The sequence below is a fragment of the Sorex araneus genome, chromosome 1, assembly GCF_027595985.1.
Source record: "Sorex araneus isolate mSorAra2 chromosome 1, mSorAra2.pri, whole genome shotgun sequence".
In the NCBI taxonomy this organism is placed as follows: Eukaryota; Metazoa; Chordata; class Mammalia; order Eulipotyphla; family Soricidae; genus Sorex; species Sorex araneus.
The window spans coordinates 440,992,630-441,017,344 of NC_073302.1; the positions used below are offsets into that span (position 1 = coordinate 440,992,630).

Consider the following 24,715-nt stretch of genomic DNA (forward strand, 5'->3'; position numbering starts at 1 on the left):
GACACTCGGAAAGGAGACCGTGGGACCAGGCCCGGCGGGCAGCGATGTGAGCGGAGTCAACGGTGGATGTCCTGCCAGGGGGGTCTCTCTGGAAGCAGGGGGAGCCTGAAAACACAGGTGCAGGCCAGGGAGGTGTTTGTCCTTCCGTTGATGCGGGAAGGGGCCCAGGAGACGGCGTGGTGGCAGACAGCACCGGTCATGCGTGGAAACTGGTGGAGGAAGCTCAGGGTCAGGCACCGTCAGCCCGCCCGTTCCCGCCGGAGCCCTGTCCGCCCGCAGAGGGTCGGGGTCTTACCCTCCCGGCACCATCGTCCCCCAGAGGATGCGTTCGAACCCCTCACGCTCATCCTGGCATCTGGCACGGATCTGACGGGCTGCATGCAGGTTTATGACCCTGTTTTCGCAGTTAGGGCCGACCCAGCGGAGCTCCCCAGAAACCCGACTGCTCTTCCCGCATCACCTCCCGTCAGAGGGGCTGCCAGAGGGGCGGGTACACGCGACGCTTGCCTGCTCTCTTGCAGGCAAGATAACCCAGATTTCAACTTTTCCTTGTCTCTGACACATTGGGGACAGTGACTCAAGTCCTCCCCCTCCGCCCTACGCTAGCAGCCACGGCTTCCTTTGAGTCTCCTTATTTTAGGATCTGGCTGGGGAGGGTTCGAGCTATTCCGGGGGACTTAGAGTGTGAGGGATTTCCCCCTGCCTCTGTTGGCCGGCTCCCTCCGTAACCGGAGGGGTGGGGGGGAAGGAGGAGGGTGTTCCAGTCTTGGGATTGTGAACTCCCTGCAGACAATGACTACCTGGGGGGAACTAGATTCCACCCGCAGGTAAAGATCTCTTCTGTCTCTGAATCCCTGCAAAGAGCTTCCCCTTGGCACTGTTTTCTCAAGAAAGGAAACATTCCTTTCATCACACCCACGCCCTTGGATCTCCTGGTTCCCCCTGCACAGAAGCGGGGGATCGCATAACCTTCAGTCCTCAAGGCATCACCCTCGTCATCTCTGTGGGTGCAGGACGGTCCTCCGGGGCTGGGAGGTTGAGGCTCGGAAACCTGCTCCTGCCTTGGGCTGTTACCATTCAGTTAGGTCAAATGTCAGTTCTCGCTTCAGCCCATACCCAAAGTGGGAATGATGCAGAGGCGATGGACCTGCACGGTCCTAAGCAAGACTGAGGGGATCATTCGGAAGCTTACACACACACACACACACACACACACACACACACACACACACAGACACACACAAGATCCCTGAGCAAGGCTGCTGCACTCATTCAAAAGTATTCCATATTTCTATCACCAGTTCAACACACACACACACCACATGCGCACGCGCACACACACACAATCCCTGAGCAAGGCTGCTGCACTCTTTCAGAAGTATCCCATATTTCTATCACCAGTTCAACACACACACACACACACACACACACACCACATGTTCATACACACACACACACAAGATCCCTCAGCAAGGCTTCTGCACTCATTCAGAAGTATCCCATATTTCTATCACCAGTTCAACACACACACACACACACACACACGATCCCTGAGCAAGGCTGCTGCACTCATTCAGAAGTATTCCATATTTCTATCACCAATTCAATACACACACGCACACATACATGCTCACACATGCACATCCACACACAGTCCCACAGACACACACCTGCCTTTCCTTCACGTTCTTTGCAGCCCATTCTCAGTGTCCAGGCCCCGGAAGCAGCCTCAGCGTCAGTGGGCAGAGGCGTGTGTGAAGGAGTGTGGTATGGACTTGAAGTGGAGTGTCACTCGACTCTAGGGAGCGCGGAAGTCTGGTCACATCCGCAGCATGGGTGGACCAGGAGACAGAGGATTAGGCCTCAACAATACACTCTGTGATTTCACTCGCATGTGGGAAATAAATAAACAAAAATCTTGCCAGGAGAACAACATGTGACCCGTGGGCAGAGAGGATCCACTGAACTGTCGGCTACAAACTGGTCTTCTGCGGGCGATCACGATACCGCCAGTCGAATTTCAGTGCTGGACACGTGAAACGTAATGTTTCCAACCAAGCTTCCTTGTGCAAAAAGGCTTGCGACCCCGAACTACTCTCAGAGGCTCCGAGCCGCTACCCGCAGTGCTGCTCCCTGTGCCAGGTGCTCTAGGCCAGTGGGTGGTTCTGACCAGCCCAAATGGGCCTCCTGCAGGGCGGTACTGAGCAGCCCCAAGGCACCTCAAGCGTTCTACTCCCTTTCAGCTACTCCCCTGCCCTCCCTCATTCTTTCCTTTCAAGTTGAAACGCTGGAGCAGATGTTCGGTGTCCATACTGGGAGCTTGGGCCACGCCGGGACAGACGCCAGCCGTCGGTGACGGGTCCCACACCCTCACCCTGACACCTGTGTGGTCCCCTGCAGGGAGAGCTGAGAGCAGAAGGAAAGTCCTAAGGTTCATTGGTTCACAGGACAAGCGATGCCAGTGAGAATTCTCCGACCTTGGCCGTCAGGGGTTTATTGGCCTGAAAAGGGAAGGGCGGCAGAGAGGACTTCCCCATCACCCTCCACAGTGGTCGCAGTCACAGGGGCACTAGCCCTGTCCTCTCCGCAGGCCGCCGCCCACTTCCCCTTCTGCCCCCAGGGTCCGTGGGAATGGCCGTGCTGGCCCCCCGCCGAGTTCGGCCACACCAATCTGGGTGGGAGGGGAAAGGCTCCCCGCCAGGCTTCCCACCAGCGCTCACGCCCCGTGGGTGATAAAGGTGGCACCCAGGGGTGTCACGGAGCACCATTGGCCGCCAGCGCAGCAGGAGGGCTGGGTGGGGGGGGAGCGTCGCAGGGATGAGGACGGGACGGATGAGGACAGTGCCGCGGGCGGATCCGGAGTCGGGAACCCGGGAACCGGAAGATGCGGCCGAGAGCCACCAGCTGCTGTGCCAGGTGAGACCCTGGGTTCCCAGGCCTCACGGTCACCCCGTCCGGCAGCTCAGCCCTCACCGCCCCGCGCCTCGGAGGGGGGCAGCAGGGGCACGGCCGGACTGGCCCGGGCACTGTCGCGGGCTGAGAGGCCTCTGCCCTCCCGGTGGGGCAGTATTTATAGAGGCACAGGTGGCCCGGTGCAGGGGTCAGGAAGTCCCTGGGCGGCCAGAGAGGGGCCAGAGCCGCCGGCCCCACTGAGGGAACCCCCGGGTCTGCCCCCAGGTTCTCCCCCCCAACCCCCCCCCTGCGCCACCCTCACACCTGCTTCGACCCCAAGCAGATCAGATGTGCCCGGGGGGTCATGTGACGGACAGATGGCTATAAATAGCCGGGGGTGGGCATGCTGCCCCAGACGCCTTGGGGACGGGCCGCAGGAGAGGCTTAAGGAGCCGCCGCGGGGGCCGGCCGGGGGAGGGGGCATGGCAGGGCCTGGGTCCCAGCTGCGCGGGGACGAGCAGAGCTGGTGGGGGGGCGTCCCCCAGTACCAGTACTTGCCCTTCGAGCACTGCACCAGCTACGGACTGCCCTCGGAGAACGGAGGCCCCGAGCACAGGCCCCGGAGGGGGGCCGGCCCCCGCCCCAACTCGGTCCCCACACAGGTACCGTCCTCGGCAGGAGAGGTGGGCGGTGAGACGGAGGGTCCCGGGGTGGGGGGGACGACTCAGGGCCAGGCACGGCCGGGGGCAGCGGGGTCTTCCTTCCCTGCCAGTACGTGGGCACGAACGGGTGCCAGGGGGACAGTCGGCCAAGGCCAAGCCTGCACCCAGCCGCACTCCGAGAGACGCTTCCTGGGCTTTGCATGTGCAACCTTGACTTCCGGACCCCCCAAGTGCTCTTTAGGGGGGGTGGCCGGGCCACCAGGCACGCCAGCTCGGGCTTACATAAGCCGGTCGCTGTGCCCGTGTAGGAACCCGAGCCTCTGTGGGTAGGGGGCTCAGACGCGCACCCACACCCAGAGCTCCCCCGTCGCAGCCGAGACCCCAGAGCAGAGCCACGGGGACGTGGGCAGAAGAAAGGGATACGCTGCAGGGGAGGGAGCACGGCTTAGGTGTCCAGCCAGAGGCCAAGGAGGTCGAGGTGACAGGGTTCGGCCCGGGCCAGGACTGGGGCCGGGCGCGTCTCGGGAAGGGGAGGTGGGAGGCATTCGCTGGCCGGCGCGTGGCTCTGGTGGGGCAGACGAGCGACCGTCACTCGGGGCTGGGACTCTCCCCGGTAGCTGAGGAACACCTGCTGCTCCTCTGAGACTATAGACGGGGCTGGACGCTTCAGGGTGGCCGGGAGGGTCACCCAGCCACGGCCGGGGCCAAGGAGGCAGATACTCAGAGGATTCCTGTCCCAGTCCTGTGTCCCCACGGGTGGCTGGAAGGGTGGCCTGGGGGGAGAACGGGGTGGGGGGTGCGGGGTGGTCAGAGTGAGTCCAAGAGGGCTTCCTGGAGCAGGGGGCCTGGGCTGCCTTAGAGCGCAATGGGACACTCACTGGGCAGAAAGATGCCCTCGGGGCCCAGCGTCCACTGCAGCCAGGGGTCACGGCCATATCGGGGCCGGATACAAGTTGGGGGAAAGGATGGTGCGGTCCCTCTGTGCCCGCCCGTGCAGCCGACTCGTCCTGTAGCAAAGGGCTGGGGGAGGTGCTGGGGCCGGTGCTGGTGGCAAAAAGAGTTTGGGCTTCAGCTTGGCCGTCAGGATGGAGATTAGTCTGTGGCTCCCCGGCCCCGACGCACACCCGAGACCCCCAGCCACCAGCCTGTCCCCTCACCACCCCGCACCCCACCCCTCCTTGACCCCCAATGCTGCGGGCCAGAACGCAGGGCCGGGCTCTCCGCCTCCTGCCCTCGCCCTTGTGCCCCACCCCTTCCCGAAGGGCTTCCGTGGGGGGTGGCCCCTTCCTCTCCTCCACCCACTGGGACCCCCAAAGGGACTCGTAAGGGGTGTCCTCTGCCTGGAGATCCCCTCCCCCCCAGCCTTCATCCCTCACCTCGTGGCCACCGGCTGGTCCAGGCAGGCTAGGGCGGAAACTCCCCTGCCAGGGGTGACAATAGTGAAATCACACCTGCCCTGCCCAGGCACACACAACCCCCGTCCCGCGCCCACCTCCTGGAGCCAGAGCAGGGGGCGGGCGTGGGGCTCCCCCAGCTCCCCAGACACGCGTGCAGGGCGCCTGCTGTTCTGCGTCCTCTCTGGAGCCCGCGTGCAGCGAGCACGCTCTGGGCAAGACTGGGAGGCGCTCCCCACAGCGGCGCGGGGGCGGGGCCGTGGGCGGGGCCGTGGGCGGGGCCGTGGGGCATGTCTGAGGACCCCCACCCTGGGTGGGCTGGGCACGTGCCCAGGATCAATGTGAGAAGTAGGACCCCGCGCAGGGGTGCGAGGGAAGTGCTGCGTTCAGCACGGCCAAACGCCCCGCGGGTGCCCGGCCCTGGCACCGAGCGTCCGGCTAACTCGGTGGGCAGCAGAGGGGCCGCCCCGGGGGGGTGGCATTCGCGCCCAGGGCTCCTGGTTCCTGTGCTCGGGGGCTCTGCCGGCTCCTTTGAGCTCCTCCACGCCCCCGCTTTTGCTCCCTGTGTGCAGATTTACGGCCACCCCCGCAAAGAGCAGTTTCCCGGCAAGGAGCAGCCCCCCGAGGGGCCCACCAAGGCGGGCTCCAGCTCCTCTGAGGACGGCCGGGAGGAGGAGCGCTACTCCAAGTGTCAAGGTGAGGGCTGCAGGGTCGGGGCGGGGGGGCGGGGGCCCAGGGCCTGTCGCAGTCACTGCAGAGCTCCCTCCAGTGCTCAGACAGGGCCGCCCCCCGCCCCCCTCCACCCTCAGTAACGGGGGGGCGGGGGGAGAGAAACCAGGGTTTTTTGAAGGAAGTTCAAGGTTCCAGCAGGGAGCAGTATTGGGGGCTTCTGAACGGGATGGAGAGTCAGTGCACGAGACAAGCCCCTGTATTATACCGCTGGTGTCCAAACCTTTTTTGGGGAGGGGGCTCACTGTTGGGTGCTCATCCTGTCATGCTTCGGGCTTACTCTTGCTCTGTGCTCAGAGGGTCGCTCCCAGCCGAGCCAGAAGACCACAGGTGGTGCCGGATTCTAACTAGAATCAGCCACATGCAAAGGAAGACCCTTTACCCGCTGTGCCTATTCTGTCCTATGGTTTTAACCTTTTTACACCCTTGGTGCAGTGAAAATTGGAGACGTGTTGCACAGACCGCTAAGACAGGGACTGCAAAGAAATTATAATCTTATTTTTTCATATTTGGTTTTTAAGTCTGCTATTATCAGAGAGCCCAGCAAGCTACCAAAAGTATCTCGCAGGGCAGAGCCTGGCAAGCTCCTCGTGGAGTATTAGATATGTAACAGTAACAGTAACAGAAACAGTAACAAGTCTCACAATGGAGACGTTACTGGTGCCTGCTCCAGCAAATCGATGAGCAACCAGATAACAGTGACAGTGGTTCCATTATGCAGTAAAAAAAAAAAAATCCCATAGCTATTTAAATTTTAAATAACCAGAAACTGAGTGGTAAACAAAAATACTAACTGCAGGACGTCTGGGACCGTTGAGAAAGCAACATTCTATTTTTTGTTTGTTTGCTTGTTTTTTTTTTGGAGGGGCCACACCTAGCGATGCTCAGGGGCTACTCCTGGCTCTGCACTCAGGAATCACTCCTGGTGGTGCCAGGGGGACCATTTGGGACGCGGTGGATACAACGGGGCTGGCCACGTGCCAGGCAAATGCCCTTCCCGCTGTGCTAGCCCCTCCAGCCCATCAAACACTCTCTTTTCTGTATGATTATTCCTTAGCTTTAGGCACCGGTCCAGAAGACCGTTAATAATGGGGTTCCAGCACTGCACCTTCCGCCAGATACCACCTCCCCGCCCCTCCTGACCCAGTGCCACCCTCTGTCCCACGCCCCTCCCCCTCCCCTGCAGTGAGCTTCCTACTGCCGTTCAGTTCTCCGTTTCTTTTTTTTTGGGGGGGGGTCACACCCGACAATGCACAGGGGTCATTCCTGGCTCATGCACTCGGGAATTACCCCTGGCGGTGCTCAGGGGACCATATGGGATGCTGGGATTCGAACCCGGGTCGGCCGCGTGCAAGGCAAACACCCTACCCGCTGTGCTATCACTCCAGCCCCAGTTCTCCATTTCTGACGGGAAAAGCCATCTGTAAGGTCAGGGGCACTGGCGTGAAGCCCGCCCCTGCGGGAGCTGCAGCGCTGTGTCCGAGAAGACGCTATGCTGACACCCCCACGGCAGGTGTCGGCTGCTGCGACTTTCCCCCAGACCGTCGGGGGGAAAACCAAAAACCAGAAACCCCCAAACCCCAAACCCAGCATCTGCAGAGCAGCACCGGGCCTCGGCCCAGAGTTTGCAGACCACTGCTCTGCAGACGGTCAGGGAACTCGGCCCGGGCCAGCGCGGGCAGCAGTGACTCTGCCTTCCCCCGTCCCGCTCACGCCCACCCCCTCCTAGACTGCCTCCGCCGCCTGGGCCGCGCGGTGAGGAGACAGCTGGGGGAAGACTGGATCTTCCTGGTGCTGCTGGGCCTGCTCATGGCGCTGGTCAGCTGGTGCATGGACTACATCAGCGCCAAAGCCCTGCAGGGTAGGTGCAAAGGGCCGGTGGCCCCCGCCAGGCCCTGTCTGGGGAAAACTGGGTGTGCTTGAGGAGCGGGGGGCGGGGGGCCCACAGCCCACATCCGTGCCCATCCCTTCCTCCTGCCCCTCCAACTGCGACCAGCCGAGCTCGGGTGCCACCTCATCCTGTCTTGCTTTGCCCAGCGTGGGCTGTGAGCGTCCCCAGTCCTGGGAACCCTCAGTTCTGAGCCCACGGGGCGGCTGTTGCACTCTGGGGTCCCAGCCCACCCGGCCCCCACCTCCCCCACCACCGTGCGGGTGGGCCCTGGTGTGTCCCCCCCTCCACAGGTACGGGGGAATGGAGACTCGGAGCCCGCCCCCGGGCCGCCACCCACCCTCCCCCCGTGAGAACTGCTCCTTGCATGCGCCCGTCACCCCGCACCCCAGCCCCGTGGAGCTGAGTCCCCGCCCCCCCCCCCCCCCCGGCACCCGCCCGTTGTCTCTGCAGCCTACAAGTGGACCTACTATCGCATGCAGCCCAACCTGGGGCTGCAGTTCCTGGCCTGGGTCACCTTCCCGCTGGTCCTCATCCTCTTCAGCGCCCTCTTCTGCCAGCTCATCTCCCCGCAAGCCGTCGGTGAGAAACACACCCGCCCGCCCCACCCCTGCCCTGCCAGGCCTGGCCTGCAGCCGCCCCTCGCCCCCTCACACACACACACACACACACTCACACGCGTGCCTCACCCAGCCCTGCCACACCTCCGGCTGCTTTCCTCACCCCCTCCCCCCGTGTCCTCATCTCCCTTCTCTTTATTTATTTTATTATTAAAAAAATAAATAAATAGCACAGTGGGTAGGGCGTTCGCCTTTCACGCGGCCGACCCGAGTTCGATTCCTCCGCCCTCTCGGAGAGCCTGGCAAGCTACCGAGAGTATCACGCCCACACGGCAGAGCCTGGCAAGCTACCCGTGGCGTATTGGATATGCCAGAACAGTAACAATAAGTCTCACAGTGAGAGACGTTACTGGTGCCCGCTCAAAGAAATCGATGAGCAACGGGATGACAGTGACAGTGACAGTGATTATTTTTTTTTAATTTCAAGTTTCACTTGGTTCATCTATACGGGCACCGTTGTCACTCTCCCTCCCCTGTCAAACTATGATCGCTCTCTGCCGTGGGCTATCAAGAGACACCAGCAGCCAGAGACATGCAAACGGGAGAGTTTCTAGAAGCTTCTAGAGCTTCCCCTGAACGTATCTGGGGAGGGGGTCAAGGGGTAGCAGGCGTGCTTAGAGCAGCGGTGGAAGGACAGGAAGACTCAGCGGAGTGGGGTGGTGTAGGAATGCTGTCTGCATAAGACTAGCGTGAGCGGTATTAGGAACCCCAGGAACTCAGTCACTGTATCACTGTATCACTGTCATCCCGTTGTTCATCAATTTATTGGAGCAGGCGCCAGTAGCGTCTCCATTCATCCCAGCCCTGAGATTTTAGCAGCCTCTCCTTACTCGTCTTTCCCAACGATTGGAGGCTCTTTTCAGGGTCAGGGGAATGAGACCTGTTGTTACTGTTTTTGACATATCGAATATGCCACAGGGAGCTTGCCAGGTTCTGCCGTGCAGGCGGGATCCTCTCGGTAGCTTGCCGGGAACTCAATACAGATGGAAGAGAAAGGAAAAGGAAGTGCCCTCTGTCCGGGGAGCTGAGGACTCAGCCTTTCACTTCTCTCGCTGTCAGCTTGCTTCAAGTTTTGATGGCTTTATCAGCGCGAACTCACCTCCCTTCTCGCCTCCGCCGCCCTCCCAGGCTCGGGCATCCCGGAGATGAAGACCATCCTGCGCGGGGTGGTCCTGAAGGAGTACCTCACGCTCAAGGCCTTCGTGGCCAAGGTGGTGGCGCTGACGGCCGGGCTGGGCAGCGGCATCCCGGTGGGCAAGGAGGTGGGTCCGAGGGGTGGGGAGCATGGGGACACCGGGGCCCAGAGCTCTGGCCACGAGGTCCAGGAGCCCTCGGGGATGGAGGGTGGGGGTCGGAGAGCAGAATGAGCAGAGCCCAGAGCAGACCGCGCCCAGCCGGGGCCTGTCGGCACTCGGGGCTGCTGGGGACAGGACCCCCCGCGCCCGACCTGATGCCCGCCAGCAGCTCTGGCCTCTGTCCAGGGGGTGCCAGCAGCGGCCCCGGCTGGGACGAGCGGAAAGTCTCCAGACTAAGAGGAATGTCCTCTGGGCGGCCCGGTGTCCCCCAGGACGGCGGGGAGATGGTGCCGGAGCACGGCCAGACCGTTTCCTCCCTTGGCACGGATAAGCCGGGCTTTCCCAGGGCTGCACCCGACAGTGTGGCCTTCTGCTGGTTCGGGTGGGGGCGGCTCGTGGGGGGTCACTCCCGCGAGTGCTCCCGGATCCTGGGCTTGGGATGATCAAAAAGCCCGCACCCCGGCCTTCAGAGCATCTCCCGCCCCACCCCTGCCTTTTGTGGTGTGTTAGTTTCCCGTCACACCGGCCGTGTGCAGGGCTTCCTCCTGCCTCCACACTTGGGGCTCAGGGACCAGACGTCGTGGTGCTGGGGATTGACTGAACCCAGCTCGGCCGTCCTAGCGCTCTGGGCCCCTCACACACACACACACACACACACACACACACACACACACACACACACACAGACACACACACACACACACACACACACAGACACACACACACACAGACACGCACACAGACACACACACAGACACACACACAGACACAGACACACACAGACACAGACACACACAGACACACACACACACACCCCGTTGCCTTTTCTAAATGGGATCAGGAAGGCCTGGCTTCTGCTCCAGAAGTTGGAGTCAAATCCAAACTGCACCTGAGGGCCTCCCCGGAGGCCAGACCCCCCCAGCCCGGGAGCCATCCGGGCAAGCTGCCTCTCACGGGTGGGGTTGGCATCAGCTCCCGCCCTCCCCGCCCCCCCGGCCCCCAGCCGTGCTTGGCCCCTCTCCAGGCTCCTGCATTTGCTTCTGCTTCCCCTGACATGCACACCCGTGTCTTGCTCTCCGCGCGGACCTGCTGGCCGGCCCCTTCCCTGACCGCACCCCCACCCCTCTGGTTTGCTCCAAAGCCCTCAGCACCCAAGTGACATAGAAGGGACATGTGGCGGGGGTCTCTGCTCCCCTGGTCTCTGGGGTGGGGAATGAATGGCGGCGGGGTGAGTGAGGGCGGGGGGGGGAGGAGTAGAAACTACAGGGGCGCCCTCTTATTTCCTGCTGCATCCCAGCACCCAGTCCCCAGCCCGGAGCCCCTGACTGTTAGTCCAGACCCCCCTGCAGTCTTCCCCAGGCCTCACCCACCTCCTCCCTCCCTCCCGCCCGCCCGCCAGGGCCCCTTCGTCCACATCGCCAGCATCTGTGCGGCTGTGCTCAGCAAGTTCATGTCGGTGTTCTGCGGCGTCTATGAGGTAGGGAGGGTCACACTGGCTGGCGGGGGGGCGGGGAGGTGGGAGGGGGGGCGGGCGGGGCTGCCTGTGCTCTGGGCTGGCCGCAATGCTGGCATGGGCACCGTGCTGAGCCCCGCTCCCCCCGCCACACACGCTCCCCGCCGGTCCCGGCCATTGCGCGCCCCCTGCCCCTCATCCCTGCCGCCCGCCACCCCCCACCCCCACGCGCCTGCTGGCCCCCACCCCCGTGTCCTGCCCGGCCCTCCCGTGGTCCCCGCGCTTCTCTGTTGCAGACTGTGCCCGGCCAGCTTGACCTCCTGGTGCCGGCCTGCGCCGTGGGCGTGGGGTGCTGCTTTGCGGCCCCCATCGGAGGCAAGTCCCCTCCTCCCAGCGGGGTGCTGAGCCTGCCGGGGACAGGGGTGCGGGGGGGGGGGGAGTGGTGTCGCTGTCCGCTTTGAGGGGGAGGGCGGCGCTGCAGGCGGGCTGGTGGGCGGGCATTCAGGGAGTGACCCCAGCATCTGACACCCCCAAGAGGGATCCCGCGTCTCCAGCCCGTCCCACCCCCCTCCTGCTAAGTGACACCCCCCGCCCGCCCTGAGTGAGCCTACTTCCGGCCTCTCGGGGGTGGCCGTTTCTTGGCTCACTGGCCTGCCACGCGCTGGCCCGACGTTTCTTTCCTTTCCCGAGTCCGGCCCTGCACAGGGATGCCCAGGGAGGTCACTTCCTGTTTGCCGCTCACCGGGAGCTGTGCTGGGCAGGGGGGAATCTCGGCAGGACTGGACGGGGGCCCGTGTGCCGGGCCTGTGACTTACGCCTCCCCTGCCTGACTCCCCACCCCTGCTCGCTCCTCTCTCTCTCTCTGTCTCTCTCTGTCTCTGTCTCTGTTTCTGTCTCTATCTCTGTTTCTGTCTCTGTCTCTCTCCCTCTCTCTCCTTCTCTCTGTCTCTCTCCGTCTCTCTCCTTCTCTCTGTCTCTCTCTCTCCTTCTCTCTCTCCTTCTCTCTGTCTCTCTCCTTCTCTCTCTCCTTCTCTCTGTCTCTCTCCTGTCTCTCTCCTTCTCTCTGTCTCTCTCCTTCTCTCCCTCTCTCTCCTTCTCTCTCTCCTTCTCTGTCTCTCTCCTTCTCTCCCTCTCTCTCTCTCCTTCTCTCCTCTCTCTCTCCCTCTCTCCTCTCTTTCTCTCTCTCCTCCTCTCTCTCTCCTTCTCTCTCCCTCTCTCTCCTCCTCTCTCTCCCTCTTTCTCTCTCCTTCTCTCTCCCTCTCTCCTCCTCCTCTCTCTCTCCCTCTCTCCTTTTCTCTCCTTTTCTCTCTCTCCTCCTCTCCCTCTCTCTCATTCTCTCTCTCCCTCTCTCCTTCTCTCTCTCTCCCTCCCTCCCTCCCTCTCTCCCCCTGTCCATCTCTCCCCCAGTAGCAGCCCTACTACTACACCGACACCCTGACGGTGGGCTGTGCGGTGGGCGTCGGCTGTTGTTTTGGGACACCGCTCGGAGGCAAGTGCAACCCCCCCGCCCGCAGGGCTCGCCTGGCCGTGCTCCGGCTCTGGCCCGCCTGCCTGAGCCGCCAGTCTTACAGGTTCAAACAGGAGTCAGCCGCGCAGCCGCCTCCCGAGCGGGCCGTGCGTGCAGGCAGAGCTGGGCGAGGCGCAGGGTGGAGAGGCGGGCGCTGCGTCACGCGGAGGTCTCAGGGGGGCAGAGAGAGGGTGCGGCCCACGTGCAGGGCACGTACGCTTGGGCCGCCCACCCTGCCCTCCCCGTCTGCTTAGATTGAGGGGAGCGGGGGGCAGCGCCCAAGCGTGCGCAGGTGCCACTCCGGGGGCTCTGTGGCCTGGGGACCGTCTGGTACAGGGACCGAGCCCCGGCCAGCCGCGTGCCAGGCAAGCAGCCAACTCACTAGACTCCGTCTCCGGCCTCTGCGTGTGCTTTCCGGCCCGGTAGTGTCCGTGGAAGGCAGATGAACAGGAGCAGGGGTTATTTTATTTTATTTTTGCCTTTTGGGTCACACCCAGCGATGCTCAGGAGTTACTCCTGGCTCTGCACTCAGGAATTACTCCTGGCGGTGCTTGGGGGACCCTATGGGATGCCGGGGATCGAACCCGGGTCGGCCGCGTGCAAGACAAACGCCCTCCCCGCTGTGCTATCTAGGAGCAGGGGTTATTAGGGGCCACTGATCGGATGGGCTGATGATAAAAACGCACCAGCTGTCCGTACCTGGTGAAGCCCAAGGCTGGGGAGACGCTGTTTCCTGAGTGCACCCCTGGGGAAGGTGCGTTTCCAGGTGCGTTTCCTCCTGTGGGGGATGCGTGGGCCCAGGGGTGCCTCGAGGCTCGGCCTGCGGAGTTCATGAGATGGGCTGGACTCACTGGCGCGCGCTCCAGATTGGGAGCTGGTTCGTCTCCGGTTCCCTCTGTTCCCCCCCCGCCCCGTCAACTCCAGTCCCGGGAGTGGGGGTCTTACCAGTGAGGTGGCATTTCCCGGGGTGCTGCACGCATGCGAGTTTGCGCCCCGTGGCCCACGCTTGCTCTGCTGGCTCTTTGGTCTGGCAAATCCGGAAGCTCCAGAAAATGTTTTTAAGACAGGTCGACACTGAGACTCCCCCGCCCCCACTCCGTCGGGTTCTTTGGAAGGGAAGAGACTTAGTTTACTAAGCGAACGCGTGTTCGGCATGAAGCTGTCGTTCCCGAGAGACCTGCGGACGGTTCTCGGTCCAAGGCAGAGTGCCGGGTGGGTGGAGCCCGGAGGAAGAGGCAGAGGGAGCACTGCTCTTGGCACGACCAGAGGGTCAGCGTGGGAAAGCTGGGGGGCTCCCAGGGTGCTCAGGTTCCGTGGCGAATAAGGGACACACTGGCCGGGGTTACGCGCGGCTTCCCAGGGAAAGGAAAACAAGTCGTCTTTTGATCACTGGTTCCCTCTAATTTAGTTTTCTCTCTGGTCTCTGGGTGATGCTTGTGGGGGGCTTCTGCCCTCCAGGGTGCTCTCGGGAAGGCTGGGGGTCCCGGCAGACCCGGGCGCCGAAGCCTGAGCTCCCGTAGGCAAAGGCTTCGCTCCCAAACTCGACCGTCTCCAGCCCCTCTCCTGACAAGGCTTTTCTGGTGTTGTTTAGTTGGGGCCTTGCCCGGCAGGGCGCAGGTTCCTGGCCCAGTGCTCAGGGATTACTCTTGGCTCAGTGCTCAGGGATCACTCCTGGCTCAGTGCTCAGGGATCGTTCCTGCTGCATGCAAGACAAGCACCCGACTCCCTCTACTGTCTTGTAAATTCTCTTTTTTATATATATTTTTTATTTTTGGGTCACACCCGGCGATGCACAGGGGTTACTCCTGGCTTTGCACTCAGGAATTACCCTGGCGGTGCTCAGGGGACCATATGGGATGCTGGGAATCGAACCCGGGTCGGCTGCGTGGAAGGCAAATGCCCTCCCCGCTGTGCTATTGCTCCAGCCCCCTGTCTAGTAAATTCTTAATTCCATCTACGATGCACTTCCGCAGACTACCAAAAAGACAATTTGGGGGCAGTGCGTTGTGTTCATTTGTTCTGGGTGACCGGCTGGAGTTTCCCTGGAAGGTGTAAACAGGCAGGCGCAGAGCGAGGCTACACCATGTCTCAGTGCCCTGGGGAATAGGCGGAGGGAACTTCCCCCGGAGTCCCTGGGGATGAGCAGGCTAAGTTTCTCCCCACACATACACACAAAGATACAGTATATGAGCAGAGATTCGACTAGTCAGTGAGAACCTGCAGGGGGAAGAGGGAAGGCTAACCGTTCTAAACAGACAGACGAAGCTTCGAGGCGATCAGAACCTGGGGAGTGAGTTTTGCAAGGGAGAGACTTTGCCGAAGGATTGAAAGGAATAAAGGAAATGGGTCTGGACAGGGGTTGAAATCACCAGGGACTGAGAAACCACACACACACACACACACACATGGATTCTTTATGCTACAGTTTTCCCCAGGGTACCCGAAAGAGCTCTTCTTTATGGCTTTATAGCTGCAAGAAGAAGGAGAGAAGCGTCACCACTGGAAGGGAGCTGAATGAGGGTTTTGAAGAAGCCAGCAGACGTGGCCAGCTTGGCCTGTTCTTTGAACCCCGAAGCAGATGCAGGCAGGATTAGACTAGCCCCTTGATGAACGAGATTAATCCAAGATGAACAAAAACACTGTTGTCAGTATCCTGATACTGTTTAGGAGGGGGAGAGAGAGAGAGAGAGAGAGAGAGAGAGAGAGAGAGAGAGAAAGAGAGAGAGAGAGAGAGAGAGAGGATTGAGACATGTAGGCCATATAAAAGTCATAGAAAGTAAAACTGGGTGTCAGAGCGATAGGGTGTGGCGTTTGCCTCGCATTCGACCAACCTGGGTTCAATCCCTCCATCCCCGGATGGTTTGCCAGAGCCCACCAGGAGTGATCCCTGAGTACAGAGCCAGGAGTAAGTCCTGAGCACTGCCAGGTGTGGCCCCAAAATAAAAGGAGGAAAAAAAAGAAGAAAGCAAAACGCATAGGGAACACAGGTTTGGGAGATTGATCAAGCTTAGTTTTAATGTTGAGGTTCTTTAGTTTTAATGTTGAGGATAAACAGGATACCGCATCTAAAGTGTAGGGAGGTGCCAGGGGAAAAAAAAACTTGGCAAGGGGCCAGAAAGATAGGACAGTGGTAATGCCATAAGACGTTCGAACTGGGTTCCAACCCTGGCTCCGCAGCTGGTACCCCAAGGCAGCCCGGAGTACGCCCAGAGCACTGCTGGGTGTGACTCAAAAACAAAACCAACAAAAACCTTGGCTAGCCAGACGCCTATAAGAGGCAGTTAAAGATGGGCCATAAACGAGGCTGACGGAAGGTTCTGGGTGGGACGGAGGATCAGGAGCTGCAGGAGAGGACAGAGGGGGACCCCTGCCACCCGGGAGCAAGACTCCCCAAGCCTGTCTTGCACTCGGCGCTTTGTTTCCTAATTTTAGCAGCACATTCTGTCCTGGGTGCAGGATCCTATTCAAATGGGTTCTCATTCCTGAGGATACAGTGACCGGCTGCCGGAGCAATGTCACCCGGCACTGTTGTGACAAAGGAAATCTTGCCCGGAGCTCAAAACTCGGTTATACACGACTCTGAGTTGGGTGGCTCACACCCAGACAAACCGGCGTGGTCTTTGGTTTCCTCAGGTACTGCAGGGGGAGACTCGCTGTTCTACTGAGTTTAGGAAGCCCGAACCCCACCTTTCACTGGGCCAAAGCCTCCTTTTGGGTCAATGGAGGCCGCTGCCTCCCCGGATGCGATTTCAGGATCTGGGGTGCAGAGGGGCTTGGCAAGGCTCCGTGTGCCCCAGATTGCCGATTCCTCACTGCGCTCTCTGAAATTCCACCCATTCTGTTCTCTTCTGTTCCTTCTCTCGGCTCCTCTGTCCTCTCTCCCTACTCTCCCCTTCCTCCGGTTTCGTCTCCTCAACTCCTTTCTCCTCTCCTTCCCTTTCTTTCTCTTCTTCCCTCTGTCCTCCCTCCTTTTTTTCCCTACTCTCTCCTTCCTTCTCCCCTCCCTCGTCTCTAACCATCCTTCCCTCCCTCCCCTGCCCTCCCCTCCCGCCTTCTCTTTCCCTCTCCCTCTCTTCCCTTCTCCTCCCCTCCCTTCTCCAGATCCCCCATTGAAGAGCCGTTGAGCCTAGATTCTGTGCCGGGTACTGACTTAGGTGTTGGGTTCAAGGGAACTTTCGATGCTAGCGGGGACAGAGGTGTCAACCCAGGATCACATCTGACTGTGTGTGGCCAGAGCTCTGCAGAGATCCTGGAGGGGCAGGGACTCTGCAGGGCGGGGGACCCGCCTTGGCGAGAATGACCTCGTCCCCCGGAGTCAGGAACTGAAAGGTGGCATGTGGGCCGACGCTGGCGTCGTTCAGGTGCTCTGAGAGGGGTGCAGGGTAGGACGTGGGCTGCCCTAGCACTTGTCTCACGGTGAAGCCTGACCGTCACCCATGGGATGGGGGGTGCCCCTGGATTCAGAAATGGACTTTGGCTGTGGCCCAGGGCACAGAAGGGGGGCGCTGCGGCTCTGACTGGAGGAGAGGGAGCGGAAACTCAGAGCAGCTCCATAGAGGGGGGAGGTGTGTGGGGCACAGACTCCCCTGGGTCTCCCTCTGCCCGTCCCTCTCATTCTGAGCTGCATCCCCTGGGCTCCTCACTGTTCCTAGCGTGGAAGCCTGCCAGGGTCTTAGGGACTGTTTCTTACTAATCAGTGGGGCGCTGGGGAGATAGTACAGTGGGAGGGCACTTGCCTCGCATGCAGCTGAATCAGGTTCGATCCCCGGCATCCCATAACATCCTCTGAGCACGACCAGCAGTGATCCCTGAGCACTGCCAGGTACAGCCCGGTTGTGTGTGTATATATATATATACATATATATACATATACATATATATGTGTATATATATTTATATATAGTTATGTGGGCTGGAGTGATAGCACAGCTGGTAGGGCGTTTGCCTTGCACGTGGCCGACCTGGGTTCAATTCCTCCGCCCCTCTCAGCCCGACAAGCTACCGAGAGTATCCCACCCACATGGTAGAGCCTGGCAAGCTACCTGTGGCATATTTCATATGCCAAAAACAGTAACAAGTCTTACAAGGGAGACGTTACTAGTGCCCGCTTGAGCAAATTGATGAGTAATGGGATAACAGTGATACAGTGATATATAATTATGTATAAATATAAAAATATATATATAAATATCTATATTGTAGCACTGTCTGTCTATAGCGCTATCTTCCCATTGTTCATCAATTTGCTCCAGCGGGCACCAGTAACATCTCTATCGTGAGACTTGTTACTGTTTTTGGCATATTGAATACGCCACGGGTAGCTTGCCAGGCTCTGCCATGCGGGCGGAATACTCTCAGTAGCTGGCTGGGCACTCTGAGAGGGACGGAGGAATTGAACCCAGGTCGGCCGCATGCAAGGCAAACACCCTACCCGCTCTGCTATCGCTCCACCCCATATTGTACATATTATAAATATATTTAAATTATGTATAAAATTTTTGCACCGCATGTATAAAATCTTAGGAGTCGTTTACATTACAGTTAATGATAGAATTTCGTGCTGAATGTCTTCTAGTACAGAGCATCAGCTTCCCTCCACCATCATCATCCCAGTGTCCCTCCCACCCCACCCCCCTGCCCCTTCTCCTCACAACCCCCTTCACCGCCACGGTAAGCTTCCTTCTGTGGAACTTCCTTCAGTCCTCAGATTCCACCACCCACACAGGTCATGTTTGCCCTCAGTCTTGACTTTGCATGTAATCAAAGCCTGTTCCCTTATTCCGAACCCAGGAGTGCCCCTTAGTCTGGGGGCTGAGACCCACCCACTGGGTGGCTGCAACTCTGGATAGCGGCCAACCTTCCCTGCAGTGTTTCCTCCTAGAGATGGGACGTGTAGCTCTGATCCGGGATAGAGGATTTATAAGTTAAGCCCAGGAAGAGATGGACAACTGCCAAAATAGAACCAGTATCACTGTAGCACTGTCGTCCCCCTGTTCATCGATTTGCTCGAGCGGGTACCAGTAACGTCTCCATTGTGAGACTTGTTGTTACTGTTTTTGGCATATTGAGTACATCACAAGGAGTTTGCCAGGCTCTGCCGTGGGGGCGGGATACTCTCGGTAGCTTGCCGGGCTCTCCGAGAGGGGCGGAGAATCAAACCCGTGTCAGCCACGTGCAAGGCAAATGCCCTACCCGCTGTGCTATCACTCTAGTCCAGAACCAGTATCAAAGGCTGTAATTCAGGTCATGGAAAAGTGTTCTCTGTCCCCAGGTATCCACTTAGACATACTATGCTGGACCTCAGTGACCCCATAACGCTTGGGAAGTGAAACCACAGGCAGGAGAGATTCTGCCTGGTCCAGGGTTTCCTTCCCATCTCCTGGGTGTGGCTTCATGCCCTGTGTCCCCACACTCCTCCTCACTTTCCGCTCTCGCCTCTGCCCTCAGAAAGAAGCCGACTCAAGCCTGAGCTTGTCTTCCCCTCTCTGCCCACCTTCCCACCCATCCTTGTTTTGAACCCCTAAAGGGGGGCCTTGTCTTCCTCCTTTGGAAAGTCAGCTTTTTCCCACGTGAATGTTGTTGCTGTTGTTGTTCTTGCTTGTTTGGTTTGTTTTGGGGGTCACACAGGGCAGGACTCAGGACTTAACCGTGACTCTGTGCTCAGTGGTCACTCCTGGCAGGCTCAGGGGACCCTATGGGATGCCAGGAATCAAACCCGGGTCCGCAGCATTCAAGGCCAACGCCCTCCCTGCTGTGCTCTCACTCCGGCCCCCACTGTGAAAATTGTAAAGCCAATCCCACGACATCCCCGCCCCCATGTCATTATTTGGGATATGAGCGTTTAATATGCCAAAAACAGTAACAACAAGTCTCACAGTGGAGACGTTGCTGGTGCCCGCTGGAGCAACTCGATGAGCAACGGGATGACAGTGCGACAGTGATGAGCACTGTAGATCCCTCCAGACTCCTCACCTGTCTGTTCTTCGGGTGCCCTTTTTGATGATGATGCCTTGGGGTACCAGGGACGTGGGAGGAGGGGGCGCGGATGAGGTGGGGGGGCTGCTAGGGAGACTCTCGGTCTGAGCCCGCTCAGCCGCTCTACCCCACCTGCTCTGGACGCCTCCTCGCTGGTCATTTTCATAACTGTTCAGGCCCCGGTGCCTCCCTCGCCCACCTGCTCCCTAAAGGATGGGAAATGGGCCGGACCATCTGGTCCGTGGACTTGGTGGGCATCAAGGCGTCCTGTTTCCCATCCTGCTCCAGATCTTGCATCCGCCAGCCCCAGCAGCCAAGCTAGAGGCGTGTCACTGCCAGTTCAGAGCCCAGAGCCCAGAGCCGTGCCGTCTGCAGGCCAGGCCAGGCCAGGCGGGCAGGGGAAGCAGTGGGCCGGGGGGGCGGGGGCTCCCCCAAGGCACCTTCGCTTCTCTCTGTGGCCCCCCAGTGGGGCTCCGGTACAGCAGGGTCTCCCCTTGCTCTTGCTGCCCTTGACCCCCCCTCCCCAGGTGTCTGTCCGCCCATGTCCCCCTCCCCCACCCCCGCCACCCCTGACCCCCGCTCTGCACCCCTCCCCCGCCCCCAGGAGTGCTCTTCAGCATCGAGGTCACCTCCACCTACTTTGCGGTGCGCAATTACTGGCGTGGCTTCTTCGCGGCCACCTTCAGCGCCTTTGTTTTCCGGGTGCTGGCTGTGTGGAACAAGGATGCTGGTAAGAACGGGGAGACCCCCCCCAGGGGACTGGGGGGGCTGGGGGGGACTGGAGGGAAGGAGGGAGGCTGGCTCAGGGTGGGAGAGGGGAAGGCCTTCGGAAGGACAGAAGCAGGTGGCGTCATTGGGGTCACGGAGCCAGGCCAACCTGGTTGGCTGGGGGCGGGGGGCAGGCAGTGGTCCCCACCCCCAACCCCAGACACAAAGAAGCTGAAGGAAAGACCCAGGACTGGGAGCCAAGGAGGACCGAGCCCTCAGGCTGACCTCTGGTGGCCGTCGCACCTCGCCCCATGGCCTTTCCCTCCCCTAGTCACCATCACCGCCCTCTTCAGAACCAACTTCCGGATGGACTTCACCTTTGACCTGAAGGAGCTGCCAGCCTTCGCCTTCATCGGGTCAGGGGGGTCAACTGCCCTGGGAGTGGTGAGGCGGGGAGAGGAGGCGGCCGTGGACTCGGGGGAGAGGTCCCAGGCAGGGGAGGGCGGTGTGGGTGTCGGCGGGGGTCGCGTCAGGGGTGGTGGTGGGGGAGGGGAGGGGAGGGGAGGGGAGGGCTGGTCACCCGCTGTCCGTCCGTCTCTCACTGCTGCGTGCCTTGCGTCCTCAGGATCTGCTGCGGGCTGCTGGGAGCCGTGTTCGTGTACCTGCACCGCCAGGTCACGCTGGGCGTCCGCAAACACAAGGCCCTCAGCCAGTTCCTGGCGAAGCAGTGAGTCACGGCGCTCCGGCCCTGCCCGCCCGCTTGCTGCTCCCCGCCTCGGAACCCTCTGGAAGGCCGTCGGGCCTCAGGCCGCTAGGCAGCCTGTGATAAGCGCAGAGGAGGTCCCGATGGTCTGTGGCAAGGCGACGGGTCGGGGGTGGGCCAGCTGCCCGCCAGGGCTTACAGAGTGGAGCCCACAGCGGCTTGCAGGCACCTGGGGCTCGTGCCCGCTGCGCTTGACTCACTCGAGGGGGAGAGGATTCACGCGGGTTCTTTTTCAGTCGCCTGCTGTACCCCGCAGTCATCACCTTGGTCATCGCCTCCTTCACCTTCCCGCCGGGAGTGGGCCAGTTCATGGCCGGAGAGGTCAGTGGGCAGGGAAGCCGGGGGTGGGGGGTGAGGGGTGAGGGGTGAGGGAGGGTGGTCCTGGAGCACAGGGTCAGCGCCAGGAAACGGGGACACAGCACAGCTGTCCCTAGCTGCACCCGCAGTCGACCCTCCCCAGAAACGAGGCCGACCCTTGACTCGTGAGACCAAGGGGTCAGTTCTCAAGGAAAAGAGGAGGCGCCGGGGGGTCCCTGCCGCGCGTGCCCACGGCGCGGTCTGTCCTCCACAGCTGATGCCTCGGGAAGCCATCAGCACTCTGTTTGACAACAACACCTGGGTGCGACATATAGGCGACCCGGAGAGCCTGGGCCGGTCAGCTGTGTGGCTCCACCCACAGGTCAACGTGGTCATCATCATCTTCCTCTTCTTCATCATGAAGGTACCGCTCCCCTCCCCGCAGCCTCTTGAAGCTCCCAGCTGCTTTGAACTTGGCCCCAGGGCGGGCATCGGGGAGGAAGCTGGTCCTCCGTGGTCCATGACCGCTGCTCCTGTCCAGCCCCCAGAGCTAGGGAGCTGTGTGTTCATCGGTCAGAGCAGCCCTGTATCTGGGTCAGTTGTTCCTTTCATGCTAACTGAGTGATGTTGCCATTGTTATTCTAACCAATAAGCCAGTGGCTCCGCTGGATAAATTATTAAGACACCCCAGCAGCCGAGTAAACAAGACCGAGTTCCTCAACCCAGATAACATGGAAGAATCTCAGATAAGTGAGCCAAACCCCCCACCTTGAGAGAGAATTACTTCATTCTCCGTGTATCTGATTATCCATTTTTAGATGATGTGCAGATCCGTTTTTCCCAACCGCCTAGTAGGGAATCTCTTCTAGAACTGCAGAAGAGATGAAATATTTAAATCAATTTTATTGGTAATTATAAATAATTTTCATAAATGTTATTCTCTGTTTCCCCCACACTTAGGGGTAAAAATAAGATAGTGAGGTAGGGAGGATCTTGGCATTCTGAAGTCCGTTTTTCTTCCAACTTTAATTAGGAAACAAAAGCTCATCTCCACAACTGTTTCTCTTACCTGCCCATCAAGGCTCTTATATTTATAGACTTCTCAAATGCTGCCTTATACAAAGATATTTTTATTTCCACACCTACTTGTGACATCTCTTACCATAGCTGATGGCCTTATATATTTTTCCTTTTTTTGATGCTTGCCTTATGAACGGTGTAAAAGTAGACCAATAGTTTGATACACCTGAATAATCCAGCACTGTCCCTTGTATATTAGCACTTTCAAAGTCTGTCCATACTGGCCTTTCATGCTTTCGAATCCCTTGCTATGAACTTATTCATGACACTTCTCATGAATCTATATTTCCCCAGGATATGAGTCACTAAGTTATATTTGTCTTGTAACAGCTATAGTGAGTTCATTTATTTAATAAATGCTCTTGCGTACTTGCCAGATGCCAAACACAGAACACCTGATTGTTGATCTTTGGCAGCTCTGACACTTATCATTGAAAATTAATTTTCAAGGCCCCTTTTTATCACAATGATGGAATGTATTTACCTATGAAGGAACTCGGCACCTCAGGTTCAATGCTGCATTTTACCTTACCAGATTTGCTGTGGGTTCTGGAAACTATGTTTGTGTAATCTCTATTCCACTCCCTTCTGGAAGAGCTCCATGGGTCAAAAGCTTCCTTGTTTTGTACCCACCCTTGGGAGTCATTGTTTAAATCTTCAAAGTATTTGATATTGGCTGGCCTCATTGGCACAAGGGTAGCGCTTCTGACTTCAAAGTATTTGATATTTTGTCACAATGAAATGCTAAGAATTTGATTTTGGGGACATTCAATATAGAGTTCATTGCCTCTATTCCACAAATCCAACCTCTTATAATTTCACAAATCCAGCTTCATAAATCCAATCTTGACAACTTCTGCAGCAAACCCACCTGCGGAAACCAAGTCTGACTTCTGCTGGCATTTCAGAATGTCATGTTCAATAATAATAATGGTATTGTTTTAAGATACCATTAGAAATATTCTAATATTTCTAAATATTAGAATATTTTAGTTACTAAAATATTTGGTAGCTTTCCAAAAGCTTTAACATTTTTAGAAAAAAATAAAATATTTTTATTCTGTATATTTTTCAACATTTTTCCATCTCATACCTTAACTCCCTCATGTCCCCAAGTGTATATCTGCATTCCACTTGATGCATAAACCTTATCCTAAGAAATTTGTTGGGATTATACACAAAGATTCAACTATATGTCACTGTCATTAATCTCTCACTAAATTATATCCTCGGTGGCATTTAAATCAGAAGTGTCTTAGGAACAGATGCTAACGCTCTGTCTTAGAGTTTGCCCAAGACTCTAAGCCCAAGAGTTTGCGACACTCTAGAAGAGGTTATGGGTTTATGTCATAAAACCATTCAGTGTTGTGCTAACTCCATAATCTGACCTGCGTTATCACAGCCTCCAGCCTTTCACTATCACTGGACTTGTAACCATACCCTTATTTTTCCCCCTCAGTGTGGGTGATAGGTTACACAGCTTAACCTGTGAAAGTGAGACTGCAGGTGTAACTGAGTGGTGGAGCACCTACCTTGGGTGTGTGGCCTCTGGGTTGAATCCATAGGCGCCACAAAAAAAGAACAAGTGAAAGTTGCTGGCGCTCTTCCCCCCCCCCCACCCTCCACCCCTGTTCCCCACCCACAGTTTGATTTGCCGTCTAGCCAATGTATCAATAGTAATGGGGGCAGAGAACATTTTCAGTTCAGGGGCTAGAGAGACAGTCCAGAGCTTAAAGCTCTTGCCTCTCATGTGGCCCATCCTGGTTTGGTGCCCTGAGCACAGAGCCAGAAACTCTGAGTAAAACTAGGTAGAGCCCCAGCTGCCCCCACCCCGCCTCCAAAATAAGTGATGAACCGGTTCAGCTCCCACAATATCGACAAAGGATGCTTCCAATACGCTCAGCTTGGAACGTGCAAAAGATGAGCCCTTTGTCAATCAGGAACTTGGAAAATAAATTTACTTCCACTATTCGGTCGCCCTAAAAAACAAAACAAAACACCATTTTTTCAAAAATAAAAAATTCCGGGGCTGGAGCAATAGCACAGCGGGTAGGGCGTTTGTCTTGCACGCGGCTGACCCAGGTTCGATTCCCAGCATCCCATATGGTCCCCTGAGCACCACCAGGGGTGGTTCCTGAGTGCAGAGCCAGGAGTAATCCCTGTGCATCACCAGGTGTGACCCAAAAAGCAAAAAAAAAAAAAAAATTAAATTAAATTTAAAATTTCCCCTTCCATCCCCTTTATTACTGAGACAACTGGGGGGTTGCTCCATTCCTAGCTGTGTTGTGTGGCAGTGCACATACACCTGGCCAGGGTGCCCGCCGAGGTCGGCACCCCCTTCGTTGTGGTTCTTGGGGCACACAGGTCTGATGTCGCCGCCCTGCTCACACACCTGCTCGCCAGAGGTTGTATTTCCTGACGGTGGTGCTGGCCCATCTTTTCAGTGGAGATG

General features: G+C 58.4%; 1 protein-coding gene across 1 annotated transcript in view; it reads left to right on the forward strand.

Moving 5' to 3' along the window:
- Window positions 1–3,374: 3,374 nt before the first annotated feature.
- CLCN1 (chloride voltage-gated channel 1) overlaps window positions 3,375–24,715 on the forward strand; it is a 39,752-nt gene continuing 18,411 nt past the window's right edge. Inside the window, exons 1-12 of the mRNA XM_055146498.1 lie at window positions 3,375–3,554; window positions 5,521–5,644; window positions 7,407–7,538; window positions 8,019–8,147; window positions 9,314–9,447; window positions 10,880–10,957; window positions 12,344–12,422; window positions 20,020–20,145; window positions 20,455–20,539; window positions 20,749–20,850; window positions 21,123–21,207; window positions 21,458–21,607. Coding sequence (XP_055002473.1) covers window positions 3,375–3,554; window positions 5,521–5,644; window positions 7,407–7,538; window positions 8,019–8,147; window positions 9,314–9,447; window positions 10,880–10,957; window positions 12,344–12,422; window positions 20,020–20,145; window positions 20,455–20,539; window positions 20,749–20,850; window positions 21,123–21,207; window positions 21,458–21,607 — 1,404 coding nt within the window. The remainder of the gene's footprint in view (window positions 3,555–5,520; window positions 5,645–7,406; window positions 7,539–8,018; window positions 8,148–9,313; window positions 9,448–10,879; window positions 10,958–12,343; window positions 12,423–20,019; window positions 20,146–20,454; window positions 20,540–20,748; window positions 20,851–21,122; window positions 21,208–21,457; window positions 21,608–24,715) is intronic.